This window comes from Pipra filicauda, unplaced genomic scaffold, assembly GCF_003945595.2.
Source record: "Pipra filicauda isolate LSUMZ 115617 unplaced genomic scaffold, ASM394559v2 scaffold36_size6622888_pilon, whole genome shotgun sequence".
NCBI lineage: Eukaryota > Metazoa > Chordata > Aves > Passeriformes > Pipridae > Pipra > Pipra filicauda.
The window spans coordinates 5038995-5062556 of record NW_024104498.1 but is presented as its reverse complement, the minus strand read 5'-3'; the positions used below and the strand labels follow the sequence as shown (position 1 = coordinate 5062556).

The 23562-nt window shown below is 56.8% G+C and overlaps 2 protein-coding genes across 3 annotated transcripts; one reads left to right on the top strand and one right to left on the bottom strand.

Annotated features, from left to right (window-relative positions):
• Positions 1-1039: 1039 nt before the first annotated feature.
• LURAP1 (leucine rich adaptor protein 1) lies at positions 1040-6958 on the bottom strand. Its single transcript, XM_027747184.2, has 2 exons — positions 6717-6958; positions 1040-3645 (listed from the first exon to the last, which is right to left on the bottom strand). The coding sequence occupies exons 1-2, from the start codon at positions 6906-6908 to the stop codon at positions 2956-2958; spliced, it is 882 nt and encodes a 293-aa protein (XP_027602985.1). The 5' UTR covers positions 6909-6958; the 3' UTR covers positions 1040-2955.
• Positions 6412-22926, top strand: POMGNT1 (protein O-linked mannose N-acetylglucosaminyltransferase 1 (beta 1,2-)). Of its 2 annotated transcripts, none has more exons than XM_027747183.2 (22): positions 6412-6430; positions 8034-8215; positions 11255-11363; positions 11727-11842; positions 12150-12215; positions 12560-12673; positions 13330-13447; positions 13714-13812; positions 14321-14448; positions 15041-15111; positions 15412-15487; positions 16951-17034; positions 17166-17207; positions 17374-17432; positions 17946-18018; positions 18312-18440; positions 18755-18880; positions 19036-19100; positions 19486-19530; positions 19701-19836; positions 20115-20224; positions 20504-22926. In XM_027747183.2, the coding sequence occupies exons 2-22, from the start codon at positions 8105-8107 to the stop codon at positions 20604-20606; spliced, it is 1980 nt and encodes a 659-aa protein (XP_027602984.1). In that variant the 5' UTR covers positions 6412-6430; positions 8034-8104; the 3' UTR covers positions 20607-22926. The 2 variants fall into 2 exon arrangements, with proteins under 2 accessions (XP_027602984.1, XP_027602983.1); XM_027747182.2 differs by lacking the exon at positions 6412-6430 and adding an exon at positions 7251-7286.
• The last annotated feature ends 636 nt before the right edge of the window (positions 22927-23562 follow it).

Genomic DNA, 23562 nt, shown 5'->3' with positions numbered 1-23562 from the left:
TGCGCCTGGGCAAAGCCCGGAGGGGGTGACCCCTTATCCAGGCAGCCCAGAGGCAGAGCAAGGGATGGCAGGAAAACCGTGAGGTCCCATCCACTCCTCCAGCTTCAAGGGCTGGGATTTGGGGGATACACAGATTTTGGGACTGTGGGCACCTTGAACTGATGTAAGCCAGACTGGGGAGTCCCAGCAAAAGTTCCTCTGAGGCGATACAGAGCTGTCTGACTGCTGAGGTCTAGATTTGGAAGAGGAATGGGCTGGGCATTTTATTTCTAAGGTTTTCTTCATTATTCTATTTTTTACCTCAGCCCAGCAGAAAACTGGGAAATCCTGCTGAGTTCTGCTGGCTCCAGCAGCCAATTCCCCATTTGCAAAAGCTCACAGTGTCAAAGCCGTGAGCCGGAAGGGATGCTGAGGCTGGGATGGCAGGCCCGGATAATCCGATTGCGTTTGCTTTGGAAAAGCTGATGTTTGCATGAGCACCGGCTCTTGGGGTTTTAAAGTGATCCACCCAGGAGCAAATCCCAACAGCCTGATATCAGAGCTGTGCTGCTCCCGCCCCAGCTGGGCTGGAGAAGTCTCTGCTCTACACCCAGATCCACGCTGCACTTCCTGGGGACAGGAGGCCACAGGAGCCAAGGCTGCCACTGCAGAACACAGGGAAGCAAACAGAGACTCCAGCACAGCTCATAGGGCTGGCAAACACCTAAACAGATCTTCCTTGGAAATCTGGGGCAGGAGGGGTGAAGCTGATGTTTGTAGCTGGACATATAGTTCAGCTGAGATCAAAACAGTCTCACCAGCATGTTGCTCCCAGCAGATGTGTGCTGGTACCCAGCTGCTTCAGGAAGCATGACTTTTATGTGTCACCACCCCGATGTGAGAAGGAAAAAATCCCCAGACACTTGCTCTGTGCCTGTTTCAGGACTGGGACTAAACCTGCCCTCCTGCAGGCCTGCCAGTGGCTCCAGGGTGTTCCAGCCCAGAGCCTCTCCCCTTCCTCTAGAAACACCCATAAGCTCAGCAAAGCACCGACAGCGTGGCCTGGGAGAAACACTAACATTTATTAGGCCAGATATTTTTTGTTGAGAATGATTTTAACAGCACTGGAGGACTTACCCCGTCTCCCCCGGGGACCCTCAGCTGATGCATTGCATGCAGGGTTAGAAGGAAAGCAGGGGACAGCCAGCCTTGGGGGACATGGTGGGTCGGTGTCAGCAGCAGAGCTACCCAGGGAGCTCGCAGGCAACAGCAAGCCAAGCACAGCTGCTCCAGGGCAGGCAGACGGGTGCTTGCATAGGGCAATCCAGTCCCAGTTTGCTGGGATTCCCCCAAGTCCTCAGCAGGTGCCATCTCTGGGAATTCTGGATGTTGTCCTGCTCTCCATGTCCATCGGGGAAGTTCCATCTGCAGGGGAAGGGAGGGTGCTCGGGGGTCTCAGCACAGAGGGCAGTTTCCACTGAAGGTGCTGCTTCAGAGACACCAATCTGAACCTGTTGTGCAGCCAAACACCTTCATAACCATGGCCAGCTCACATCTCGCATCTAGAAAGAGTCACAGCCAGGTCTGCCCTCTCTTAGTTTCCCACTGACATCATGAGGTGATGTCCACTCTCCTCTGATGACCACCCTGGCAAGGAAAGATCCAAGCTGCGACCCATGCAGGCAAGGGAACAACAGCACCGTGGTGAGAGCAAAACCATCACAGCCCTTTTCTGGGGACAGATGTATCCACGGGTTCTGAAGTCAGGACACTCCAGAAGAGTGGAAGAGCCCAGCTCCTCGAAGCAGGATGCTTAGGTTCTTCCCTGCATTGTCTGGTGAAGGCAGCAGGTCCTGCCCAAGCTCTCACACAGCTCCAGCTGCAAGCCATGCTCTGCAAGCCAGCAAGGGGTGTGCTGGGAGGCGTGGTGGGTGGACAGCAAAAGGCACAGGCAGAAGCCAAGGCTAAAAAGACAGAGTTGATGTCTCTGGGGCAGGGCCACTGCAAATCTACCCCAGCCCAGGAGCCTCATGCTTCTGATTGCTGGTAGGAGGCAGAGACCTGGCAACATTCATCACACAGGTGGAGAAACCCAGCCTTCACCACCATCACAGTGCGTCAGGGAAAGCAGGAGCCTTTCTGAGCCTGAGCCCTGCAGGCTCTGCCAGGCTGCCCGTATGCTGCCACATCCTGGGGATTCTGCAGGACTGCTCCCAAGGTGGGAGACAGTCCAGAAACAAACTGGGAGAGCTGGATCTCCATTTCCCACCCAATGCTTTGCCGTTCTCGTGTCATCACGCTGGGAAGTCTGCGCTGTTGGACAGAGGCTGCCCAGCCCCCCTTCAGATTGGCTTCACAGAGGTGTTTAAACCAGGCAGGGCTTCACCTGCAGGGAAGGGGTTTTAGCATCCACCAATTGCTAGGGCCAAATTCCAGGTCAACTCTGCCCTGGATGGACACTGGCCTTGAAGATGATGACGGAAATGAGCAGATCCAGCAGGTCATGCCCTGCTGATGGTCCTGCCCCACACAGAGCATGCTGGTGCCACTAAGTTGTGGATGTGTGGGAGCGTCTCCTGTCCTCTCTGTGTAGTTATTTTGAGGAAAGGGTCCTCAGTTTTTGCAGACAAGAGGCTGAGGATTAGAGGGAGAGGTCCCAGGAGTCCCACTGTCCCAGGTTTCCCCACCACCACCATCAAGGACAACAGAGGAGTGTCCAGCCACCTGCAAGCACCACCCCAGAGCAAAGGATTAAATTTACCAGGACCCACCTCATCCTGCCTCTCCCAGAAATTTGCTGCAGGGCAGGCACCCTGTTCCTTATGGCTGCATCACCAAACAGTGTTGGAGCGATCAGAGGAACACCACCAAGCCAGCCTGTCCCCCCCTCTCCTGCCACTCCAACTCTCCCAAGCACAGACAAATCAAGCAGAATGGGCATTTGGGAGAGCTGGACTGGGAAGGCAAAGCCATGGGCTATAAGAATGTCACATCATCCTGAGACTGGAGCCAGCGCCAGTGGGCATCATACTCCAGGTGCAGTTTGCTGTTGAGTTTGCAGTTCTCAAAGTCAGCCTCAGCTTTCCGAGCCTTCCCACCCAGATTCCCCTTCCCCAGCCTCTCTCCAGCCCCCGATGGTGATTTGGTGTCTCTGCCTGGTTCCAGGGAGGGGGGCTGCTGGCCCAAATACCCGTTGGCCACCTGGGGCTCCTTAGCAAACCGGTGATCCGGGGGCAACCCAGGAGGGGAGAGGTCCACGTGGGGCCACTCGTGCTCGGCTTTGCCCTTCTCTTGCTTTGCAAGACCCCTCTCGGGGTCGATCCTGACCCAATCCTGCTCCGCCCTGGCCAGGGCTCTGCCCGATGTGGATGCAGCAGCAGTTTCAGCAGCGTTTTGGGAATACTCATCCATGTCATCGGCCAAGGTGTCCAGGTAGCTGCCGACGGAGATGCTGTCCAGCCTGTCGTTGGGGTCCTGCAGGCTGTCCCAGCTGCCCCGCCGCGAGGCCTCCTGGCTCTCCACCAGGCTGTACTGGCTGCTGGCCAGGCTGCTGCAGCGGCTGGTCAGGGTGCTCCGCTCCTCCAGCAGCCACTTCACCGCCTCGATGCCCTCATTCACCACCACCAGCTGCTGCAGGATCTTCACATCCACGGCTCGCAGGTAGGCCTGGAGGGGAGATAGAGAGCATGGGGGTTTTGAGGGGACCAAGGTGACCCCAGTGGCCAAGGGCCCCAAGTCCCAACCCACCCTGGCAGAGGTGTCACTGCAGCGGCCACAGGTCTCCTGAGCTGCTTGATGAAGAGCCCAGTATGGGAGAACACCCTGCAGGGAACCATCCCAGGGGATCCTGTCCAAGACCTGGGGACACAACCATCAGCAACCAGCTACTTATGATTCCCACCAGCCACCAACCCCCTCAGGGAAATAAATCCAGGGCATCTATGTCACTATCTCCTATGGGAACAGGGAGTAAGCAAGGAACTGGAGGTACTGGGTGCAGATCTGATCCCAGGGCATCCCGCAAGCCCTGGGAGGCTGCTATCAGGGCAAAAGGATCAAGCATGGATCAGGGCAAGGGTCTGGCTGGACCATCAGCACCTCCCCAGGCCGGTCCCTTCATGCCGGTACTTCTCTCCTTCCAGGGTCTGAACCAAGCCTGGTGACAAAGTTACACGGCAAGATTTGGAGACCCAAATCACTCCCAAAACGGGAGGACGAAGAGGACAGGCATTGCTGATCACAGCACTTGCCCTGCCGGCTCCTGCCCCTCCGAGCCTGGGGAAGCTCTTCGCAAACTTCATTTGCTGAAGAAACATCTGTTTTCCTAACGGAGAGCCCCGTGTGCCAAGACATTCCTGTCTGTATGATACTGGCCGCCAAAAGCCACTGGATTTCCCCTGCGCGGGACGCAAATATTTTGCCAGGAAAGGGAATAAGGCAACGACGGGGGGAAAGAGAGAAAAACCCACTGCAAGGCAGGTACAGGCAGCCTGGGAGCTGTGGATGCCCACAGACTCCTTCACAAACACATCCTGTCCCCAGCATCGGCAAGCTGAGACAGAAATCCAAGCCATCCCCTGGGATCACGTTTAAGCACAGTGCTTGGTCCCCAGCATCCGGTACCCTTGGAGTCACTCGCCCGCCCACGGGTGACCCGACAGTCTCTTGAGACCCCCGTCTCCGGTCCCACAGCAAGAGCAGCAACGAAAGCATCCAAGGAAGGAGCCTGGGAAAACTCCAGCCAGGATTTCGGCACGTGACACCTCTCACTCCAGACGACACAAAAAGAGGGTCAAAGACTTGTAAAAGACCTGACACCAAGCCCCCATCCCTCCCCCACGCCCCTCAAGGTGAATTTAAATAAAAAGTAGCAGCGATGTGCCCGGATTGGGGCAGGAGCCAGCTTCCAAGTGCAGAAATTTCCTTTCTAGGCAAGTTATTTAAAAAACTGCCTACAATGGACTTTTCTGCACGCACTGCTAAAGCATCTGGCCTTGGCAGGGAGACGACGTGGGAGGAGGAGGCTGGGAACCCCTGATGGGGGGGGTTCCCCATCTTTCTCTGCCTCGTGCAGAACTGTAGCTGTCAGAGGTGTCAGGGGAGCCAGCCACCCCAAAAGCAGAGGGTGGGATAACACTCCCAGCTTTCCATACTATTTGCTGGCCCCCCAGTTTGCTGCTAGTTCAGCACAGCCCGACCCCCGCATTGCACTCCAAGAAACCCCCTCTCCAGCAAGTCAAGGTTATCGTGGGAGGAGACCTAGCACAGGCTGCTCTCTATACTCCTCCAGATGCACTGAAGGAGTTCACTGCACTGACCTCCCACCAAGGGCAGCTGTCCAGGGGATTGTCACACTCCTCCTCACACTCTCTAGGGGCAGATATGGTCCTGATTCCCTCCTCAGCACTTAGGAAACCTGCAGGCACCTTCTCCCTTCAATACATCTAGCCCTAGGGATAAATTATCCTCCTCAGACCAGGAGGCAAGAGTGGGAATTTGCTGAATTCTCCTCCCACCGCCCACTTCCAGGCTAGCTTATCCTCTAAGCATTGTGTTTGCTGGTCTCTGCTGCTCAGGGGAGGAGGGGGAATTCTGGTTCCTGTTCATCGGGATGGGGACATGAGGGGAACCCTGTTCTGAGTTTTGGCACCTGGGTGCCATCCCCAAACTGCTGACCTGGGTGTCAGGTGTCCCCACCTCTTCCCTGGCCGTTGAGATGAGCCAGGGCAGAGCAAGGAAGAGCCTTTCTGAGCTGAGGTGAATAATGCCCGGCCAAAGCCAGGCCTTGCTGGCCATGGGCTGAGCCTGCTTGCACCGGGGCAGGGCGGACACCACTCTGCCCTCCTCTTCCTCCTCCTCCTCTGAACAACCCAGGGCCCGAAGACCTTTCTCCCCCGGTCAGGGTGCAGCCTGGAAGGCGGCGCGGAGGGAGGATGAAAGTGGAGGGAGGATGAAAGCTCCTGCACCGATGGGAATATTGAATCCGGCGAAGTGGAGGTGCAGGCTGGGTGGTGCTCCAGCCCCGCGAGGGGCAGGCAGGGACGCGGGCGTATTTAGCCTGTTTCCCTATGGAAACGATGCTCATTCCCACCCGCTCGGCATGTTCATGCGTGGGAGAGTCCCTCCCCCCAGCTGCACTTGAACCCATTGCCCAATCTCGCCACGTTTCCCGGAGGCGCAGGCATCGCCCGTATTTGCTCCCTCCACGAGAGAGGGAGGCGAGGAAGGCACTCCCACGGTCCCCGGGAAAGGCTCCCACCGCAGCCCAACCCTTTACGAGCCACCCGAGACGCCCCAGCAGGAACCGGACCCCGGGAAAGCTCCCAGCCGTGCCTCTGCCTTGTCACCCAAGGGGTCACACCTGGGGGAGAGAAAATCCGCCACCATGCCCTTGGCGAAGGTCCCTGCCCTAAATCCCGACCCCGGGACACCGCGGGAGCACAACCCGGGGGTGCGCGGGGTGAGGGGGCAGGACGGAGGTGGGCGGAGGTGTCCGCGAGAGCCCGGCGGGAGATGCTGCGTGCGCCGGGGGACAGAGAAAGGCCGGGGAAGGGGGCTGAGCTGGGGGCTGTCAACCTGCAAAGAGCAAGGGCGGAGGGAGGGTTCCCCAAAACGCCGGCAGAGCGCAGCGCGCTGTCACCGGGGTCGGCAAGCCGCTACCCGGGGTGGGGACGATGCGGTGACCCCAGAGTAGGACGGCCAGTCCCCGGGGGTGGCCCCGGTACCGCGGGACTCACCAGCTCGAGGCGGAGCGTCCGCAGGCGTTCGGCGAGCGGCGAGCGCTCGCCGCGGGCCGGCGCGGGCGGCGCGGGCGGCGCGGGGGCGGTGTCGGCGCGCAGCCCCCGCAGCAGCACGGCGGGCGGGCGCCGTCCCACCTTGCCCGCCAGGTCCCGCAGGTCGGCGGGCAGCGCCTCCCCGCCGCCCTCCATGCGCGGGTGGGGCGGTGGCGGCCGCGCTGTCACCGCGGCCCGCGCGCGGCCACGCCCCGCCCGCCGGGGGCACGCCCATTGCCACGCCCCCTCCCCGTGCCACGCCCCCTCCGCCCGCGCAACCACCGAGGGGCCGCCGGGGCGGGCAGAGCGGCGCGCGGGGGGCGGGGCTAACGCGGGACACGCCCACGCGGTGTCGCTGCGGCGCCGGAAGCGGCGCGGAGGGTGCGCGGGGCGGCGGCGCCTCTGCGACCGGACCGGACCGGACCGGCCCAGCCAAACCCGGCCCAGCCCGGCCCAGCCCGGCCCAGCCCAGCCCAGTCCGGCCCAGCCCTGCCCGGCCCTGCCCGGCCCCGCCTCAGCCTCCCCGCGCGGACCGTGAGTAGCGCGGCCGGCACACACACATACACACACACACACACGCTGCGGCCCCCCCCGGGCTCTCCTTGTCGCCCTCCCGGCTCTCCCTCCCCGCCCAGAGCTCCTCGGTGCCCCTCGCTACCCCCCTCCCCCCAGAGCCTCTGGGCCCCCGCCCCGGGCGGCTGCGGTGCCTCCAGCTCGTCGCTGGTGCTCCTGGGGGACGCTGTGCTCCGGCCGGGTCTCTGGCTCCCCCGGGGCTCTGCGTCCCCCCCGGGCCCGGCTGCTCCCCGCGAGGCTTGGCCTCCCCTGGGCACGGCCCCTCTGCCCCAGGGTGCTGGGGCTCCAGCAGGGCATTCCTGGCGCTGCTCCCCGCGCCCGGGCTGTGCGTGGGGAGGGTGCATCTCTGCACAGGCACATGCGACCAGTGGCGGCCCCTCCATCGCTCCTGCGGGTCCGGGGCCTGTCGCCAGCTCCTGCCTTTGGGCAGCTTTTTTTTCCCGGAGCAAGGAAGTGGGCCCAGCAGCCTCCAGGTTGGCCTGGAGCAGGGGCTGTCACCGGCACACGGGTTCAGGGGCTTCCCATCGCCCTGCTCACAGTCTTGGCCTCCTGCATCACTCCCGGTGGGAGTGCTGGCAGGCAGGGAGGCTTCCAGGGGCTTTTAGTCAGTGCTGTTCGTGGGCACTGCTGTGCCAGGCGCTGCCTTTGCCAGGGAGGAGTTTTGAAAATACTCCCCTCCTTCACCCTGCACCCATCCCACCCTGGCAGGGAGCCCCGATGGACACGGGAGTGGAGCAGCACACATCCTGACCCCTGCCCCCGTGCCAGCCCCCGGGACCATGGAGGAGTGGAAGCCCAACCCCGCCGTGAAGCCCCACAAGAAGCGGAGCTGGTACCTGGCCTGGAAGTACAAGCTGATGAACCAGCGCGCGCTGCGGAAGCTGTGCCAGGTGAGTCACCCGCAGACCTCTGGGGGATTAGGAGGGATAATCCACGGGATTTACGAATTTATGAAGCAGCTCCATGGCTGGAAGTGGGTCTGCTGGCAGTGTGGGTGACCTGACATGCTGGGGAAACGAAGCTTGCTCCCCAGCTTGCTCCCTCCAATGCCTTTGTGTGGAAGGGCCTGCCGTGTCTGGCACCTCCTTTCAGCTGCAAAGGGACCTGTTGAGTGGCTATGGGAGGAGACACAATTATCCAGGTGGCCTTGGGAGTCTTTCAGCTAGAAACCTGGCTGATTCCTCCCCTCCTGGCTCTGGACCCAGTGCTGCAGGGCTCAGCCTGTAGAGGGAAACCATTCTTGCCTGTTTGGTTTGCAAACCAAGCGTGGCGTAGGGCATGACAGGTGGACAGAGAAAATAGGGCTTTGTAACAGGATCTCATGCCCCAGAGGCAGCTGGCGTCTGGGAAAGCTGCAGGCTTGGTTGCTTGTGCTAATCCTTGGCAGAGACAGGGTCCTAGAGGGTGTCTGGGGTTGTAAGGAATGGTTTGGCCCCATGGCAGCAAACAGCAGAAAAGGTGCCTTTCCTGAGAGAAGCTCATAAAATCTGGCAGTTGGTTGCTGTGGGAGGGAGCAGGGGAGGGTTTTGCACGTGCCTGGGAGGATGAAGGCTGGGGAAGGAGATTGCTCAGTTCTGTGTCTGATGGGATGTTCAAGGCTTGGGAATGGGTCTGGTCATTCAGGCAGATTTTGCTCACTATGCTGGGGCAACGGGCTAGAGCCTGCCTGCTGTCATCTCTGTCTTTTGTGGCACTGCTGTGGCTTAAAAAACAAATGAAAATTGGGCTTAGAATAGGTAAACCCAGGGATTCGGGTATGGAGCAGCCGGGTCTGCAGCATCTGAGTCTCCATCAGCAGCTCTGGCTGGGTCAGCCTTGCTAGACCGGGCTGCTGGTCTTGCTTAGTGCTGACTTATTCCCTCTGGTCACTGGGGTGCTCCCTCACATCCCCAGCACTGAGCAGGGTGAAGATCTGGGCAGGTTGGGAAGGTGGCCTTCCTGCCTCGCTGCAAGCCCACAGCTCTTTTCTTGCCTAATTAAAAGCTTTCTGTGCACAGATCCCAAAAGGTGCTCATGCTCCTGAGTCAACAGCCAATTAACAAGCCAAAATGCCATAGTGACATTTATATCATCGTGTTGTGTTATTGCTGGTTTTCCATTTTCCCCAGTTGCTCCTTGAACCTGTTTGGCTGCTTGGCAGTGAGAGCAGCAACATGTAGTTTTGAGGCAGTAGCTGGACAGACAGGGCAGGAATCCTTTTAGTGCCTCTCACCAAGGGCAGGCCTGGGTGTGATCCCAACCCCACACCAGACTGCAGAGAATCAAGGGTCCTAGAGCTGAAAAAGCACAAATTTCTAGGAAGAAAGCTGTTGTGGGGCTGAGGGGCAAGGGAAGAGTCTCAAAACCACCCAAAACCTGACTGAGCACCCCTTGCCAGGGGACCAAGTTATGAGCAGCCTCCACCAACTTCTCCCCTCCTCTCTCTTGGTTGCTGTGACATCTCCATGCTGAGCCTTGGGATGCTCCAGGGAGGTTGGTAGGACCCTGAGCTTGCATGGCTGAAACTGGAAACCACCTGGTACATCCAAAGCAGGGCTGGGCCAAGGGGCCAGAGCTTTTGGGCCATGGGGTGAATCTGTCAGCAACACATATCAGTCACATTTGGGCCTCTGTAGGGGCTCCCTTGTGAGCTGGACAGACCCTTGTGGCATGGAGGCTGTTGGTGGAGCCCTGCAGCAGTGTTGACTTTAAGGGTAACAGCTGCTCAGGACTTTGTGTCTTTAATCCAATGGCAAAGCCTTCCCTCGCTTCTTGACTGTCCAGGACAGCTTTTGGGCTCCCTGCTGGAGCTGTTCCCCAGCCCTAGGGCAGACTGTAGCTACTGGTCAGGGCCTTTGTCCCCATGCAGAGCCCTGTGGCCACCCACCATGTGCTACTGTCACCTTTCCACCACAAATCAGCACCTGGGCCCTGGGTTACAAAGCTCCCTGGCTCAAGTAAAGACAAATTGTTTCAGCTGAGGTCTGACCTTTCAGTCCTGCATCCCAGCCCAGCATTGCAGCCATAAGACCATCCTCTTGGCTGTGGCCAGACCTGCTCTTGCAGAAGGTAGATTATTTCCCAGCGTGAGATGTTTGTGGTCCAGGTATTCCTGTGTGGCTCCGTCTCAACAGGGTCCCTGTTAGGGTGGAGCAGTTTCTGCTTTACACTGGGTCCAAATACCAGGAAAAAGGCTGACATTGAGGAAGAGAGGAGCAAGATGCATTTAAGTAAAAACAGGTGCTTGTAGAAGTGGTGTAGTCTTTTGCACCTCCTCTTGGTCTGAGAACAACAAGGCCATGGGCAATGGTGATGGTCACAACAGGGGTTCTTATGAACTGTTCCACAGCCCCTGGACTTTCCCACAGCCCTCTGTGTCAGCAACCACGTGGGTTGCATTGGAGTTTGCTGCAGATAGTAAAGCTGTGGGCTGTTCTCTGCAGCCTGTGGTACAGTGCTCTTTCCTGAAAGCAGACCTCAGCTTCTTCCCTTTGGTTGTTTTAGCTGCACAGCATCTCCTCTCCTCTGAATACCCGGCGTGCATCCTCTCGTCGCAGGGGGACAGATGACAGTAGTGATGCTGCAGGAGAGGCAGAAGTTAAGGTTATCCTGGGAGTTGTATCTCTGAATTACCAAACTCTTTGCCTGCAGGGGTCCTCAAACTTGATGTAATATTTTAACAGGAATCTGCTCACAGATCTGGAAGCAGGGATATGTTGGAAGTGGGTTAATTCTCACCTAACTAGAAGGTAGTGCTCTCCAGCTGATGAATGCCTTTCACCATAACACTCGGTCACCTGTATTTTTTTCTCTTTGCTTTCCCCAGAAGAAAACAGGGGAATTGACAGATGCTTGTGATCCCTTGCAACATCTCCTTGGGGTGCCCTGCAGCCCCTGCCAAAGTGGGTTGTTACTTACAAATTGCTAACACAAAGCGTCCTGCATTGCAGACAGGTGCTGTCCTCTTCCTGCTTGTGACTGTGATCGTGAACATCAAGCTGATCTTGGATACCAGGAGAGCTGCTTATGAGGAGGAAGAGGAGTCTGCACAGGACTACGGTGAGCGGCAGCATCCTATTGTGCTTTGGAAGCAAGGAAACTGGAGGGAGGGAAGTAATTTCTTAAAGTGAGGGCTAATTTGTGACCAGCTACAACACAAAAGATAGATCTGTGCATGTGGGTTTAATAAAAATTAATAGAAAACTTTGTCCTCCTTACCAGTCTGTCTTTGGGAGGCTTTGGCACATTTGGCTGTAGGGATCTGTGTGGGGATAGACCTGTTGCCATTTTGTGTTTTCCCAGTGCCTGCCATCCCTCCCATGGCTACTTGGGCTGGGATGCCTGGTGGGCATGACCTTCTGGAGGCCTGGCTGGGCTGAGCAGGGGCAAGACTGGTTGAAACTGGGCATTTCTCCGCTGTAGATGATGAGATGCTGAACGTGGAGGTCCCCAGGCACCCTGTCAACAACAAGAAGGTCCTGGATGTCGAGGTGTATTCCAGCCGGTCCAAGGTCTACGTGGCTGTGGATGGGACAACGGTAAGGGACGGGAGTGCTGTCCCTGTGTGCAGGGGGTGAATAAAGCTGAACAGGTGAAGCTGCAAACAGCAGTGGTGAGAGCAGCTCAGTGGCAAGGAGGTTAGGAGTGGATCCCCCTCCTGCCTCTGGGACTCCAGGATTATTCTCCTGTGTTGTCTTCTGCTCTGGCACCCACCAGTGCCATGGGCAAAGCCAAAACATCACAGGAGAGAGACTTGACCCTTGCTTGGGGGCTCTGCTGTGCCGAATGGGCAGGCAATAGGAAGAGGTCTTGGCATATGATTCTCATCACTTAATCCACTTGCAGGTCCTGGAAGATGAGGCTCGGGAGCAGGGAAGAGGGATCCACGTCATCGTCTTAAATCAGGCCACGGTAAAGCATCCCCACGTGTCTGCATTTGTCTTTCCGACTGGGCAGTTTGTCCTTGCTCTTGATGTTGGGTGCCTGAGGAGGGAAGTCCCCGAATGCTTTTTGTCGGGGTTTCCCTTGTGCTGCCTGCTGTCCCTGGGGAGTGGGCAGGGGAGGAGTTGTGAGGTTGGGTGATGCTGTCCCAAAGGCCTGAGGGTTGAGCTTGACTGGGGATTAAGTCCCTGGCATACCGGAAAAGCCACTCCTTGTGTTGCTCAAGGAATGAGGCTTCCAGGGCAGATTTCCATAATTCTGTGTGTCGGTACCATGTGGTATTTAAGATGCATCTGATGTTTAAATACCAATAGGGTCATGTGATGGCCAAGAGGGTCTTTGACACCTACTCTCCCCATGAAGATGAAGCCATGGTACTTTTCCTCAACATGGTTGCCCGGGGCCGAATCCTGATCTTCACCATTAAGGTATGTGACCCTCATGTCAAAAGGAAAAGTCATCTTGAGTCAGGATGCCCTGAAGCTCATCTGGGCAGTAGCCTTCTGAATGTCACCAGGCATTCCCAGTGCTAAATGTCACATCTCTGCAGGGCTGCGACTCCCTGGCTGGATCACCTCCCTTGCCCTCTTGCCCTCCCTTGTTGCTGCAGCTACTGCTGTGTGTCCTGCAAAGCAGGAGAGCAAAAAGCAGATGTGTCAGAGCCTGCAGCAATAAACAAGAGGTTAGGTGGAGAACGGACATGAGGAAATACCAGGATGTGGTGGGATCCTTTTGTCTCCCAGTTCCAGGCTTTACAGAGGTCTTGTGGACTGTGCTGGCTCTGGGCTGCTGTGTGACAGCACTGTGCTGCTTCAGGGTTCCAGGTTTAGCTGTGTGAAGTGTTGCTTAACACGAGGCCCTGCTTAAGAACATTTTAGTCTCAAGGGAACTGGAGTCCATGACTCCTCTGACCTCCCTGTGGGTCATGATGAAGCCACCAGCAGCTTTAGTGGCACAGAGACATTGAAGGTTTCAGGATCAACTGGTTGAAGGGTAGGAGTGGGCCCTCTACTTCTTTGTTATTGATGGAAGACTTTCCTTGTCAGGAGCCACACCTCAGCAGCAGGGTTGTGTTTTTTTGCAGGATGAAGGCTCCTTTCACCTCAAGGACACAGCCAAGAGTGTCCTGAAAAGCCTGGGGAGCCAAGTTGCGCCATTCCTGAGCTGGAGAGACATGTGGACATTTGTGGGGAAGAAGGGAGGTGAGTCTTGCACAGGCTGGGAGAGGGTTTGTGGCTCCTTTTTTTGGGAGAAGCCAGGTGAAGACAAACCCAGCCTGTCCCCAGCATGCTGTATGAGCAAGTCACAGAGAGTGGCAGCTCCATTCCTGGGAGTCGGGAGAGTATGGAAGTGTTCCTTCAGCAATTTGCCAGAGGCCAATGGGAAAAGGTGCCAAGCTGCCACCCAACCTCTGGTCATGCTTTGATGGGCCCTTCCAGACAGTCCTGACCCTGTGTCCCTGCTCCAGGGGAAGTGTACGGGGAGAAGCACGCCAAGTCACCTGCCCTCTCGACGTGGGGTGACCCCGTACTGCTGAAGACAGAAGTTCACCTGACATCCGTGGAAGGTAGGAAGTGCAGTCTGCTCTGTGGTATCTCTGGGAGACGTCTGCCTGCTGCCTGGTTTTAAGTCAAAGCCGTGGGTCTGTTAGCAAAATCCCAGGATGGATTTAAGGCTGTTTGAGATGGTGGTGGTAACTTTAAAAATGGACACAGCTTCCCTTCTGCCTGCCTTCCTGGCAATTCCATGTGTGATTGTTGAGAAGGGTGAGGACGGAGAAGTGGGAATGTGGTCTGGACATTTGTCACCTGTCCAAACCAGACCTGGTCTGGTCTTTTCTGACTGTTGGCCTTGAACAGCCCATTGCTGCTCAGAGAGGCCGTAGGTGGGGTTGGGCTCTTAATGGCTCCTGTGGTTGTATCCAACATCCAGAAGTGTTGATTGTTCCTGGTACCAAGGACTGGCTCGGTGGTGGCTGAGCCCAGGGACAGCCCTGTGTGTGATAGTACAGCCTGGAGCACACAAGGTGAGGCCCTGGGGATGACAGGTCTGTGTTTGCTCCTCGGTGCCTCCAGATGCTGAGTGCCATTGGCCCGACACGGAGCTGAACCGGCGCCGGAAGAGGTTCTGCAGCAAAGTAGAAGGTTATGGCAGCGTCTGCAGCTGCAAAGACCCCACACCCATTGAGTTCAACCCTGATCCAGTGAGTGCCGGGGCAGAGTGTTCAGGGAAAGCTCCAGGAGGGAGGGCTGGGCCGGACCAAGCGTGTTTTGCAGCTCAGGTGCAGAGCCCTGCTCTTAAGCACCAGCTGAGTATTCCAAACTGCCCCTGGGCAAGCCCAGAGCCTTGGCAAAGGTAAAGTGGATACATGGGGGCAGGTGATACTGGGGAAAGGGAGTTCCCTTGCCCTGAGCCCCCAGCTTATGCTGGCTCTGGGGACATCAGTGTAAACAGCAGAGTTTGTACCTTTGGAGATGGAGCAGCTATTGTGGCCTTTGGGCTGTCCTTGGCCCAGTGCTGAAGGGTTCAGACAAAGGTCTCTGAGTGGATGCAGACTCTGATTTGGGAGCTGGGGCAGAGGTGGGGTGAAGGAGAGAAGCTGACAGGATCTCCAGCAGTGCTGAGTGGTGTCCTGGTTGGTTGGTGTGGTCCTGCACTAAAGGATAGGACTATGCAGCTCTGCTGTTTTAGCAGCAGGTTCCCCTTGGAACCTGCCCTCAGTGCCATAAAATCATAGCATCGTTGTGGTTGGCATAGCCTCTCCCACCCCACTCACACACATTGTTCTCTTCCAGCTCAAAGACAATAAAGTCTTTGATGTGCCTGTAGCTGTTATTGCAGGGAACCGGCCCAACTACCTGTACAGGTAAGCACTTCCAGGGGGCTCCTCTGCTCTGCACTACAAGACCAGGCATGGCCCAGGCCCTTCCCTTTCTCCTGCTGGCAGGATCCAGCTGCCTCCTGAGGTTGCATGAGCAGCATGGGCCAACCTGCTTGGGCAGTTCCCTGGGTCCTTGGCCATGGGAAAGTGAAGAGCCCAAGGGCAATAGGTCCTGTTCCCTAATCATGCACACTTTCCCCCATCCCAAGGGATCCATAGCCCTCTGCTGAAGGGCCTGTGCCCACCGGGGCTGTGCTGCTCTCAGGCCCCTCCCTCTCTCCCCAGGATGCTGCGTTCCTTGCTGTCGGCTCAGGGCGTCAATCCACAGATGATCACAGTCTTCATCGATGGCTACTATGAGGTGAGAGCATTCCCAGAGATCCATGAAGCCAGCTCCATGGTCCCCCAGCTGAGAGTATGAGGTTCTGGCCCAGTCCTTGGTGGGTGGCAGGTTATGAGCCCCGTCACCCTTCCTGCTGTTGTGTGTCACACTGCTCCTCACCCGCTCTTAGCAAAGTCAGCTTAGCCAAGCCATGCCTGTGGATAAAGCTGCCTTGGCCTTGCCCAGAGCCCAGAGTTGATGTCTCCATGTCAGAAAGGGGTTGCTGTGCAGGAATGAGGTGAGGTGGTCATGCTGGGCTCTCCCCATCCTCTTTTCTCAGTTGATGAGCATCGTCAGCCCCTTGGGCAGGGTCTGGGTGTAACACCACCTGTCCAGCTCCCTCGTGTGAAGAGGAACAAACCAGTCCAACCATGCCTGTCCAGCTCCACTCTCAGTAAGAAGTGAAGAGGCCCAAAACAGTGTGTTTTCACAAGGCTCAAAGCTGGGGGCTCATGAAAGCTGGGACGAGGTGCAGGAGAACTGGCCCTTTAGAGGGAAAGACCTTCCTCTCAGCTCAACCTTATAAAGCCCTGGAGAATCCTACTGCAAGTCTTGGCTCTCTTGCAGTGAAATGAAGTCTGGGGCAGGCATGTAGGGTCTTAGTAGGTCTCAGGAGCTTGCTAGACCTCCTCTCTGCAACATCTGGTGAGTTACTGCCTGGTTGCCTTGTGATGGAGACAGGGAAGGGAACAGGCTTGTTCCCTTACAGGCCTCTCCCACCACTGCCAGGTTGTGGGGCTGGGGGAACTGGTTTGTTTATGCAGACTCTTGCTGTACCACATCAGAGTGGTTAAAGATAGCAGCATCTATTGCCATGGCAACTGGAGCAGCATCCCTCAGCTACGAGGGGGCAGCCTGGATGCTCATGCTGCCATGGTGGATACCAGGGACAGGGGGGTTGGTGCTGGTTGGTACAATGGGAGTTCCTCTCTTTTGTGGCTTGGAGGTGGGATGCACAGTAAGGGGATGGAGAAGGCCTTGGTGGGTCCTTCTTGTGGCAGAGATATGTCAGCCCAAATATGAGTTACTTCTGGCCCCAGTGCAGATGTGCTTGGTCAGAAGGATTTTTTCTTGGCAACTGTGAGAGAAAATTGAGTTGATAGTGGTCTTGCCATTAAGCAGCTACTAGGTGTTCCTGGCTGTACCTGTTTTCTTTCTGCACTGTCCATGGGGGACTGGGAATTTGGTATTCTTGGATACAACTTTGGGTCTGCAAACTATCAGGGGTAACAGAAACTCATGGCGATACCCAAGAGTTGCAGGACCAGGAGGGTTTGGTGAGTTCTGTGCTGCAGGGTCTACAGCACAGCATCATTTTGAGCCTCACTTGCCCCAAGAAGACAGCCATGTGCAAGGATATTCTTGTCCTGGGGACCTGACACTGGCAGAGGGTGGGGAGAATGACCCACATGTTTGATGAGCTCTGTACTTTCCCATTGCAGGAGCCAATGGATGTCGTGGAGCTGTTTGGCCTCTCAGGAATACAGCACACTCCCATCAGCATTAAAAATGCTAGAGTTTCCCAGGTGAGAGAGCTTTTTCGAAATCCTGGGACAGTTATTTCCAGGGACCTGGGATAGCATTTGAGGAGGCAGGCTTAGGCCCAGATCTGTGCCAGGCTGATGCTAACACAGGCAATGGATGTCTTTTCTTGTAGCACTACAAAGCCAGCCTGACTGCAACCTTCAGCCTGTTCCCGGTGAGTGTGACTGCTACAGTGCAGGCTGTCCCTGGCATCTGTGATCCCCTCTCATGGGAGCTGGAATCAGTCCTCAGGGGCAGGGAACAGCACAGGCAGGGGACACTGTCTATCTCTGCACTGTCCTGTCTGTCTCCATCCTTCTGACATTCTCCTTGCCCTACAGGAAGCTAAATTTGCTGTGGTTCTGGAGGAAGATCTTGACATTTCTGTTGACTTCTTCAGGTAAAGTTGTGGGTTTCTGTGTGGGCAGACCATTTCCTGGAGCTCTCTGGCTGCTCAGGAGAGGCCAGATCTCTGCCATGCTGTAGCTCACTTGTCTGAGGCTGAGCAGTCCCCAGGCAACAACCTAACTGAGCTCTGCCCATAGAGTCTTGAGTCCACTGTCCTGGCACTCAGTGCAGAGTGACTTCAGGGTCAGGGATCTCTTCCTGGTTTGCTTTTTGGGGACACTGATCCTTTCTGTGCATATATGGTTGGGGCTGCCCCATAGCAAGAGAACAGGGGCAGTGTCTAACTGGGCTCCTGTTTTTCCCTAAGGAGGAGAGACTGAGCAGGAGACAATGTTGTCCCCTCCCCATGAGGAGATGCAGCTTAGCTTGTTTTCAGGTGTTCCTCCCCACCAGTTGGGATAAGTAGTCCCAGCAGTTGGGGGTGGCTCATCCCTTGGTGGAGAGTTCGCCTTGTTTTACATGGTAGAAGGATGTTTGACTACGGACTGTTCAACTCTTTCCTCAGCTTTCTGAGCCAATCAATACACCTTCTGGAGGAGGACGAGAGCCTGTACTGCATCTCAGCCTGGAACGACCAAGTGAGTCAGGGAAGGATGGTGGAACAGGGCCACCTGTGCCCCGTGTTGTTCCCATGTCTGTCTGGGGTCCAGGTTCCATCTTTAAAGCAGGGCATCCTAAGTGGGTCTGTCTCCCCAGCCCTGGACTCTTGAAAAAAGTGCCCCTGCAAATCACCATCCTGTCCCTGCCATGTGCTTCCCACTGGCTGGTCCCTTCTCTGTCTCCACGGAGGTTCTCAGTGGAACACAATATCTCCCTTTTTGGTGGGGTAGGGGTACATTCAGGGTGCTGAACAGTCTCCATAACATTGCAGGGCTATGAGCACACAGCTGAGGACCCCTCACTCCTGTATCGTGTGGAGACCATGCCAGGCCTGGGATGGGTGCTCCGGAAGAGCCTGTACAAGGATGAGCTGGAGCCAAAGTGGCCAACCCCTGAGAAGGTGAGTACCCTAAGGGACCCTGATTTCTGCACCCCATCTCTGCTTATCAGCAGACCCTGACCTTCACCCAGTCCCTGTGTGCACAGCTCTTGGAGGGGCTATCCTTGTGCTTGAACTGGGAAGGATGCCCAAGCAGAATGGATTTGGGACATGCTGGGTGCTCATAACCAGCCACAGAGCTGGCTGGAGCAGCCCAGAGAGGCAGGGGCCAAAGGGGCTGGACTTGGTGTGGGTACCCAGAAAGGTCCCTGGATGGCCATAGTACCTAATCATGTCCCCAAACTTGAGTGTGAGTGGCAGTTTCCCCTCCCCAGCTCTGGGACTGGGACATGTGGATGCGGATGCCTGAGCAGCGGAAGGGCCGGGAGTGCATCATCCCCGACATCTCACGCTCCTACCACTTCGGCATCGTGGGGCTCAACATGAACGGCTACTTCCACGTGAGTGACCTCCTGTGGTCCCCAAGCCCTGTCCTGGTGCTGATCTCTGACTCAGACACCTTCCTAGGTAGTGGGGATGCTTGAGGTCATGCCCAAGTACTGCTGACTCGTGATCGAACGCGGTTTTCCTTCCCTCCCTTCTCTCTTCCTCCCAGGAAGCCTATTTCAAGAAGCACAAGTTCAACACAGTTCCAAATGTCCAGCTTAAAAATGTGGAGAGGTGAGTACTGGTCAGAATGAATGAGATCTTGATGAAACAGTTGCTTGACCTGACCCTTATCTCCTTGTGCTGGACTTGTCTCCCTTCCTTCTGGAACAGCCATAACCTCCTGCATCAGCACACTGGCCTCTGCTGGGGAATCCTGGCACTGGTTTATGCAAGGTTGGGTTTGGCTTCCCTGTGCTTCAGGTGGATATGTTGAAGGGTCATGTTTTTGCTACCACATCGCCAGGATATGTGGCAGTCACTGCTCTCCATGTGTTAGTTCCAACCTACCTTTAGTATTACACTGGGGCAGTCTTGAATTTGGATCATTTTGTGTGTTCCCTGCTTATCAAAGTGCCTGACTCTGCCCTGATCTCTGTGTTCTCTCCTCCTCCCACAGCTTGAGGAAGGATGCCTATGAGACTGAAATTCATCGGCTCCTGGGGTGAGTGCCTACAGGAAAGTCAGGAGGCCACAGGGCACAGTGGGTGAACCAACCAGGACAGGAAGAAGGGTGGAGGTAGCCCTGGTAGCCCTGGTGCCTGTCTGAAGTACTCTGCCATGGGAATAGGGAGGAGGTGGGGTCCCTTCTCACTCCCTGTTCTGTTTCCACAGTGAGGCTGAGGTCTTGGACCACAGCAAGAATCCCTGCGAGGACTCCTTTGTGCCCGACACGGAGGGCAAGGTCTACGTCATGTTCATCAGGATGGAGCAGGAAGCAGATTTCACCACCTGGACTCAGCTTGCCAAGGTGAGGCCCCTGACATGGCCTGTCCTCAGGCCTGCGCTGATCTCTGCATCTGACCTGGCTGTCATGGGATTGCCCATGGCATCGATGCAGCTCAACAAGTGGGTTCTTGCTGTCCCTGGGTGATGTTAAAGCTCTTGGTGTGGCTGGAGGGGGGTGCTGCCCTCTTTGCACTGCCTTGGTGAGGGCAGGGGTGGTGGCTTTTCCCATGCCAGGGGACGCCTGGCCCTGGTGTCTGTCCCCAGGCTCTGATTCCTCTTCCTCCCACCCCACCATCCTAGTGCCTCCACATCTGGGACCTGGATGTCCGTGGGAACCACAAGGGGCTGTGGCGGCTTTTCCGCAAGAAGAACCACTTCCTTGTGGTGGGGGTCCCTGCCTCCCCCTACTCGTGAGTATCAGGGACACAACAATTTGAGTAATCCCCCATCTTCATGGCACTGTCCCCTGCCTGGCACACTGTATCATCCACTCCTGTCCCAGCCCAATCCTGGTGGGACATCACCCCCCCTTTCTTAGTCTGTGTGGTGGGAGGAGGGACAGGATACATTCCCAGGGCTGGAGGATGTCCCTGTGGGAAGGAGATCATGCCAGGCAGTGCTGTTGGGAATTGGGGTCCTAAGGCGGACCACCACCCCTGCCTGCTCCCATCCAGCTCCCTCACCTGCAGGTCCAAGAAACCCTCATCAGTGACTCCAATCTACATGGAGCCCCCTGCCAAGGAGGAGGGGGCAGTGGCAGTGCCAGCGGTTGCAGCAGCAGAGCAGACCTGAGACTGGCAGCTGGAAGTGAAGGGGACTGGGGGAAGACAGAGACCCCCACGGTGCAGAGCCAGAGTTGGCAGCAGCTCTCGGAGGCTGGTGACTGGATACGGACTCCTGTTTGGGGCTGCAAAATGAGATCTTGGGCTCCCTCCAGCCCCCTGTTGTGGTCTCCCTCTCCCTTGCACAGGACAGGGTCATTCCCTGTAGATACGTCACCCCCATCCCAGGAACTTTCGTTTTTTAACACAGACGCTTTACTAACGCTGCTCCTTTTGCCCCCTGGCTGGGCAAGGCTGGAGGAAGGAGATGCTCAACTGGAGCCTAGAGGGGGCCTCAAGAAACACCTCTGCTCCCCTTTTTGGCCCCAAAGTGCTGAGAAGGCAGCATGGTGCAAGTGCTGCAGCCTGCCAGCTGGGTGGTATTTATTAACTCTTGCCTGGCTGGCTCTGTGTGCCCCATGGTGATCACAGTGGTGAAAAAGGGATATTCCAGCACCTCTTCTGTTACCTGCACGATGGATGCACCTTGAAGACTGTATGCAGGGTTGGATATCTTCCTGCACACTGGTTTTGTTTTGTGGGCTGCAGGTACTGGTGCAGCCCAGCTCACGGGCAAAAGGGAATGCTGAAGAGGAGCTGGACCTGCTGCGGACACGTCAGGGACACCCCATACCCAGCACGAGGGCTGTCCGTTCTGGAAGCTGGAGATGACTGTAGATGGAAGGGGATCAGACTGTGCTGCAGCTCAGACCATCCTCACCCACCTTCTCTGTGGGGAGCAGCCCTGCCCCCCAAGTTGTGGGAGAGGGGGCGAAAGTGCCTTGCAGAGCGAGATGGGAGCAGCCACTGGCCGTGCCCCTGGCTGCAGGGGCAGGATGGGCCAGGGTCCTCTGGAGTGAGAGATGCTGCACTTTGACATGGACCTTGCCTGTGGTACTGTACCCTTTCTCTCCCTCTTCCCTGCCCAGCTATCTCCTGCTTCTGCTGAAGGCAGAGGGAATTCCTTCTCCTGAATCCCCACCCTGACTGTGGTACGTTGCTAGCAGGGAAGTTGTGAGCCGATCTAGGATGGGCAGCCTGGCTGTCCTGCTGTGGTACACCCCTCATGCAGAGGGAGAGGGAGGAGGTTCCTGTCCCCCCTTCCCTGCCTTAGGAAGGACCCCAGGGTCCCCTCCTGTTCCCAGACACTTGGTACTAATGCCCCCCTTGTACCTGGGGGGCAGTCCTGCTCCCCTTGCTCAGTACACCTCCTTATCTCATCCATGCAGCAAGAGATTGCTGCTCAGCCCTTTCCCTGAGGTCACAGGGGCTCTTCCCCTTCATTTTTTCACTGTGAACTGAGCATTGGGGTCTACATACACTACACACTAACTTATTTATTTATTGCTTCTGGGAAGGGGGTGGATAACAGGAAAGCAACATGGAGAGCTGGCAGCCCCCAGCCTGTGCAGGAGCAGTCATGGAAGGTTTGTCTCTTGTCCCCCTGGCTCCATCCTCTGTTCCCTGCCTTCCTCCCTTGCCCACAATAGGAAGGAAAAGTTGCAAACCAGGGAAACCTCTTTGGCCAAGGTGATCCCAGTGCAGCTCTAGTGTGACTGCAGGGACTCTGACCCTTCTGGTCCTTGCATGCCTGCCCTGGCAGCAGGAACAGGTTGGATGCAGGAGGGGAACAAGAGCGTGCAGGGTGACATCCCAGAGTCTGCAGCACCAGTCTGGGCTTCACTCTGCCCTCCTCTGCCCTCCTCAACACAGGGACTCCAGTCTGGCAGCCAGTGGGCAGGTGGCCCCTGTGCTGACCCTCAGGGTAAAAGGTCTTTTCAGAGTGATGGGAAAGGGACTTGGCTTCTTTTTGGGGAACGTAGCTCGCTCCCCATGCCCTGCTTTGGAAAAACTTCCATGGCTCACCATTACCCTTTCCTTAGCATCCCAAGGCCTAGTTTCTCTTCCCCCTCAAAATAAAGGAGCCCCCTTTCCCTTCTCTGGCAGGGCTCAGGCTTGGCTTCCTCCCAGCTCTTCTTGGGGCTGGGGAGGGTGGTCCTTGGGGTAGAGAATGGCTAAACACAAGTTCCCCTCTCCTCTGGTGCCAACCCTGCAGTGACCAGGGGGCTGTGGGTCCCTGCTGTCAGCGACAGCAGGACTTGACTGGTGGGCATCATCTCCCTTCTCTGCACACCTTGCTGGGCCTGCTGGGTGCTGTTCCATTCCTCCCCATTCCCCCAGCAAGGCTCCGGGGTGGCAGCCATGGCAGGGCTGGGGGTGTGGCAGCACCAGGGTTTGCCGCTTTCTGAATCAAATTATTTTTTCAGGAGTAAACGTTGCAAAGCTGTTGAGCCTCGTGTGTTCCATTGCCTGGCCTCATGTGTGGGCTGGGGCTGGAAAGGACAGACTCCTGTCCCCTGTGCAGTGCAGGCCTGGCCATGGGCTAACGGTGGCCCTGGGCCTGTGCCAGCAGAGGTCCTCCGTGCAGTGCCATGCGGTGCCAGTGCGACTGGCACAGGTTTATGAGCTGTTCCCTCCTCAAGCTTTATCACTTTAATCTTCATTATGGAAACTCTGACGAGCTGCCTGGCGACTGCTTGGTGTGACCAGCCCCCTTGTTTCCCTCAACACCTCCAGCTACTGATCCCCTGAGAACTATGACTCATCACCCTCGTGACCATTCCATATTTCTGCTCCCATGGGGCAGGTAGCCTTGGGAGGACTGGGGATGTACCCATTTTTGGGGCAGAGACTACAGGACCCAAATGAAATGGCAGTGGGAGAGTGTCAGCCACCAGCATGGACCGACTGCAACCTGCATCCCAGACTGGCTGCCTCCTGCTCCCCTGCCTGATCCCTGCAGCCAGGCTGGGCTGCCACCCCTTCCTCAGGACCAGGCACAGCTTTCGGGGGGGGGGGGGGGGGGCACAGCCCTTGCCAGAAGCTTTTTACCTGGCCCCAGGGGCTTGGCTTGGTGATGCTGGAGG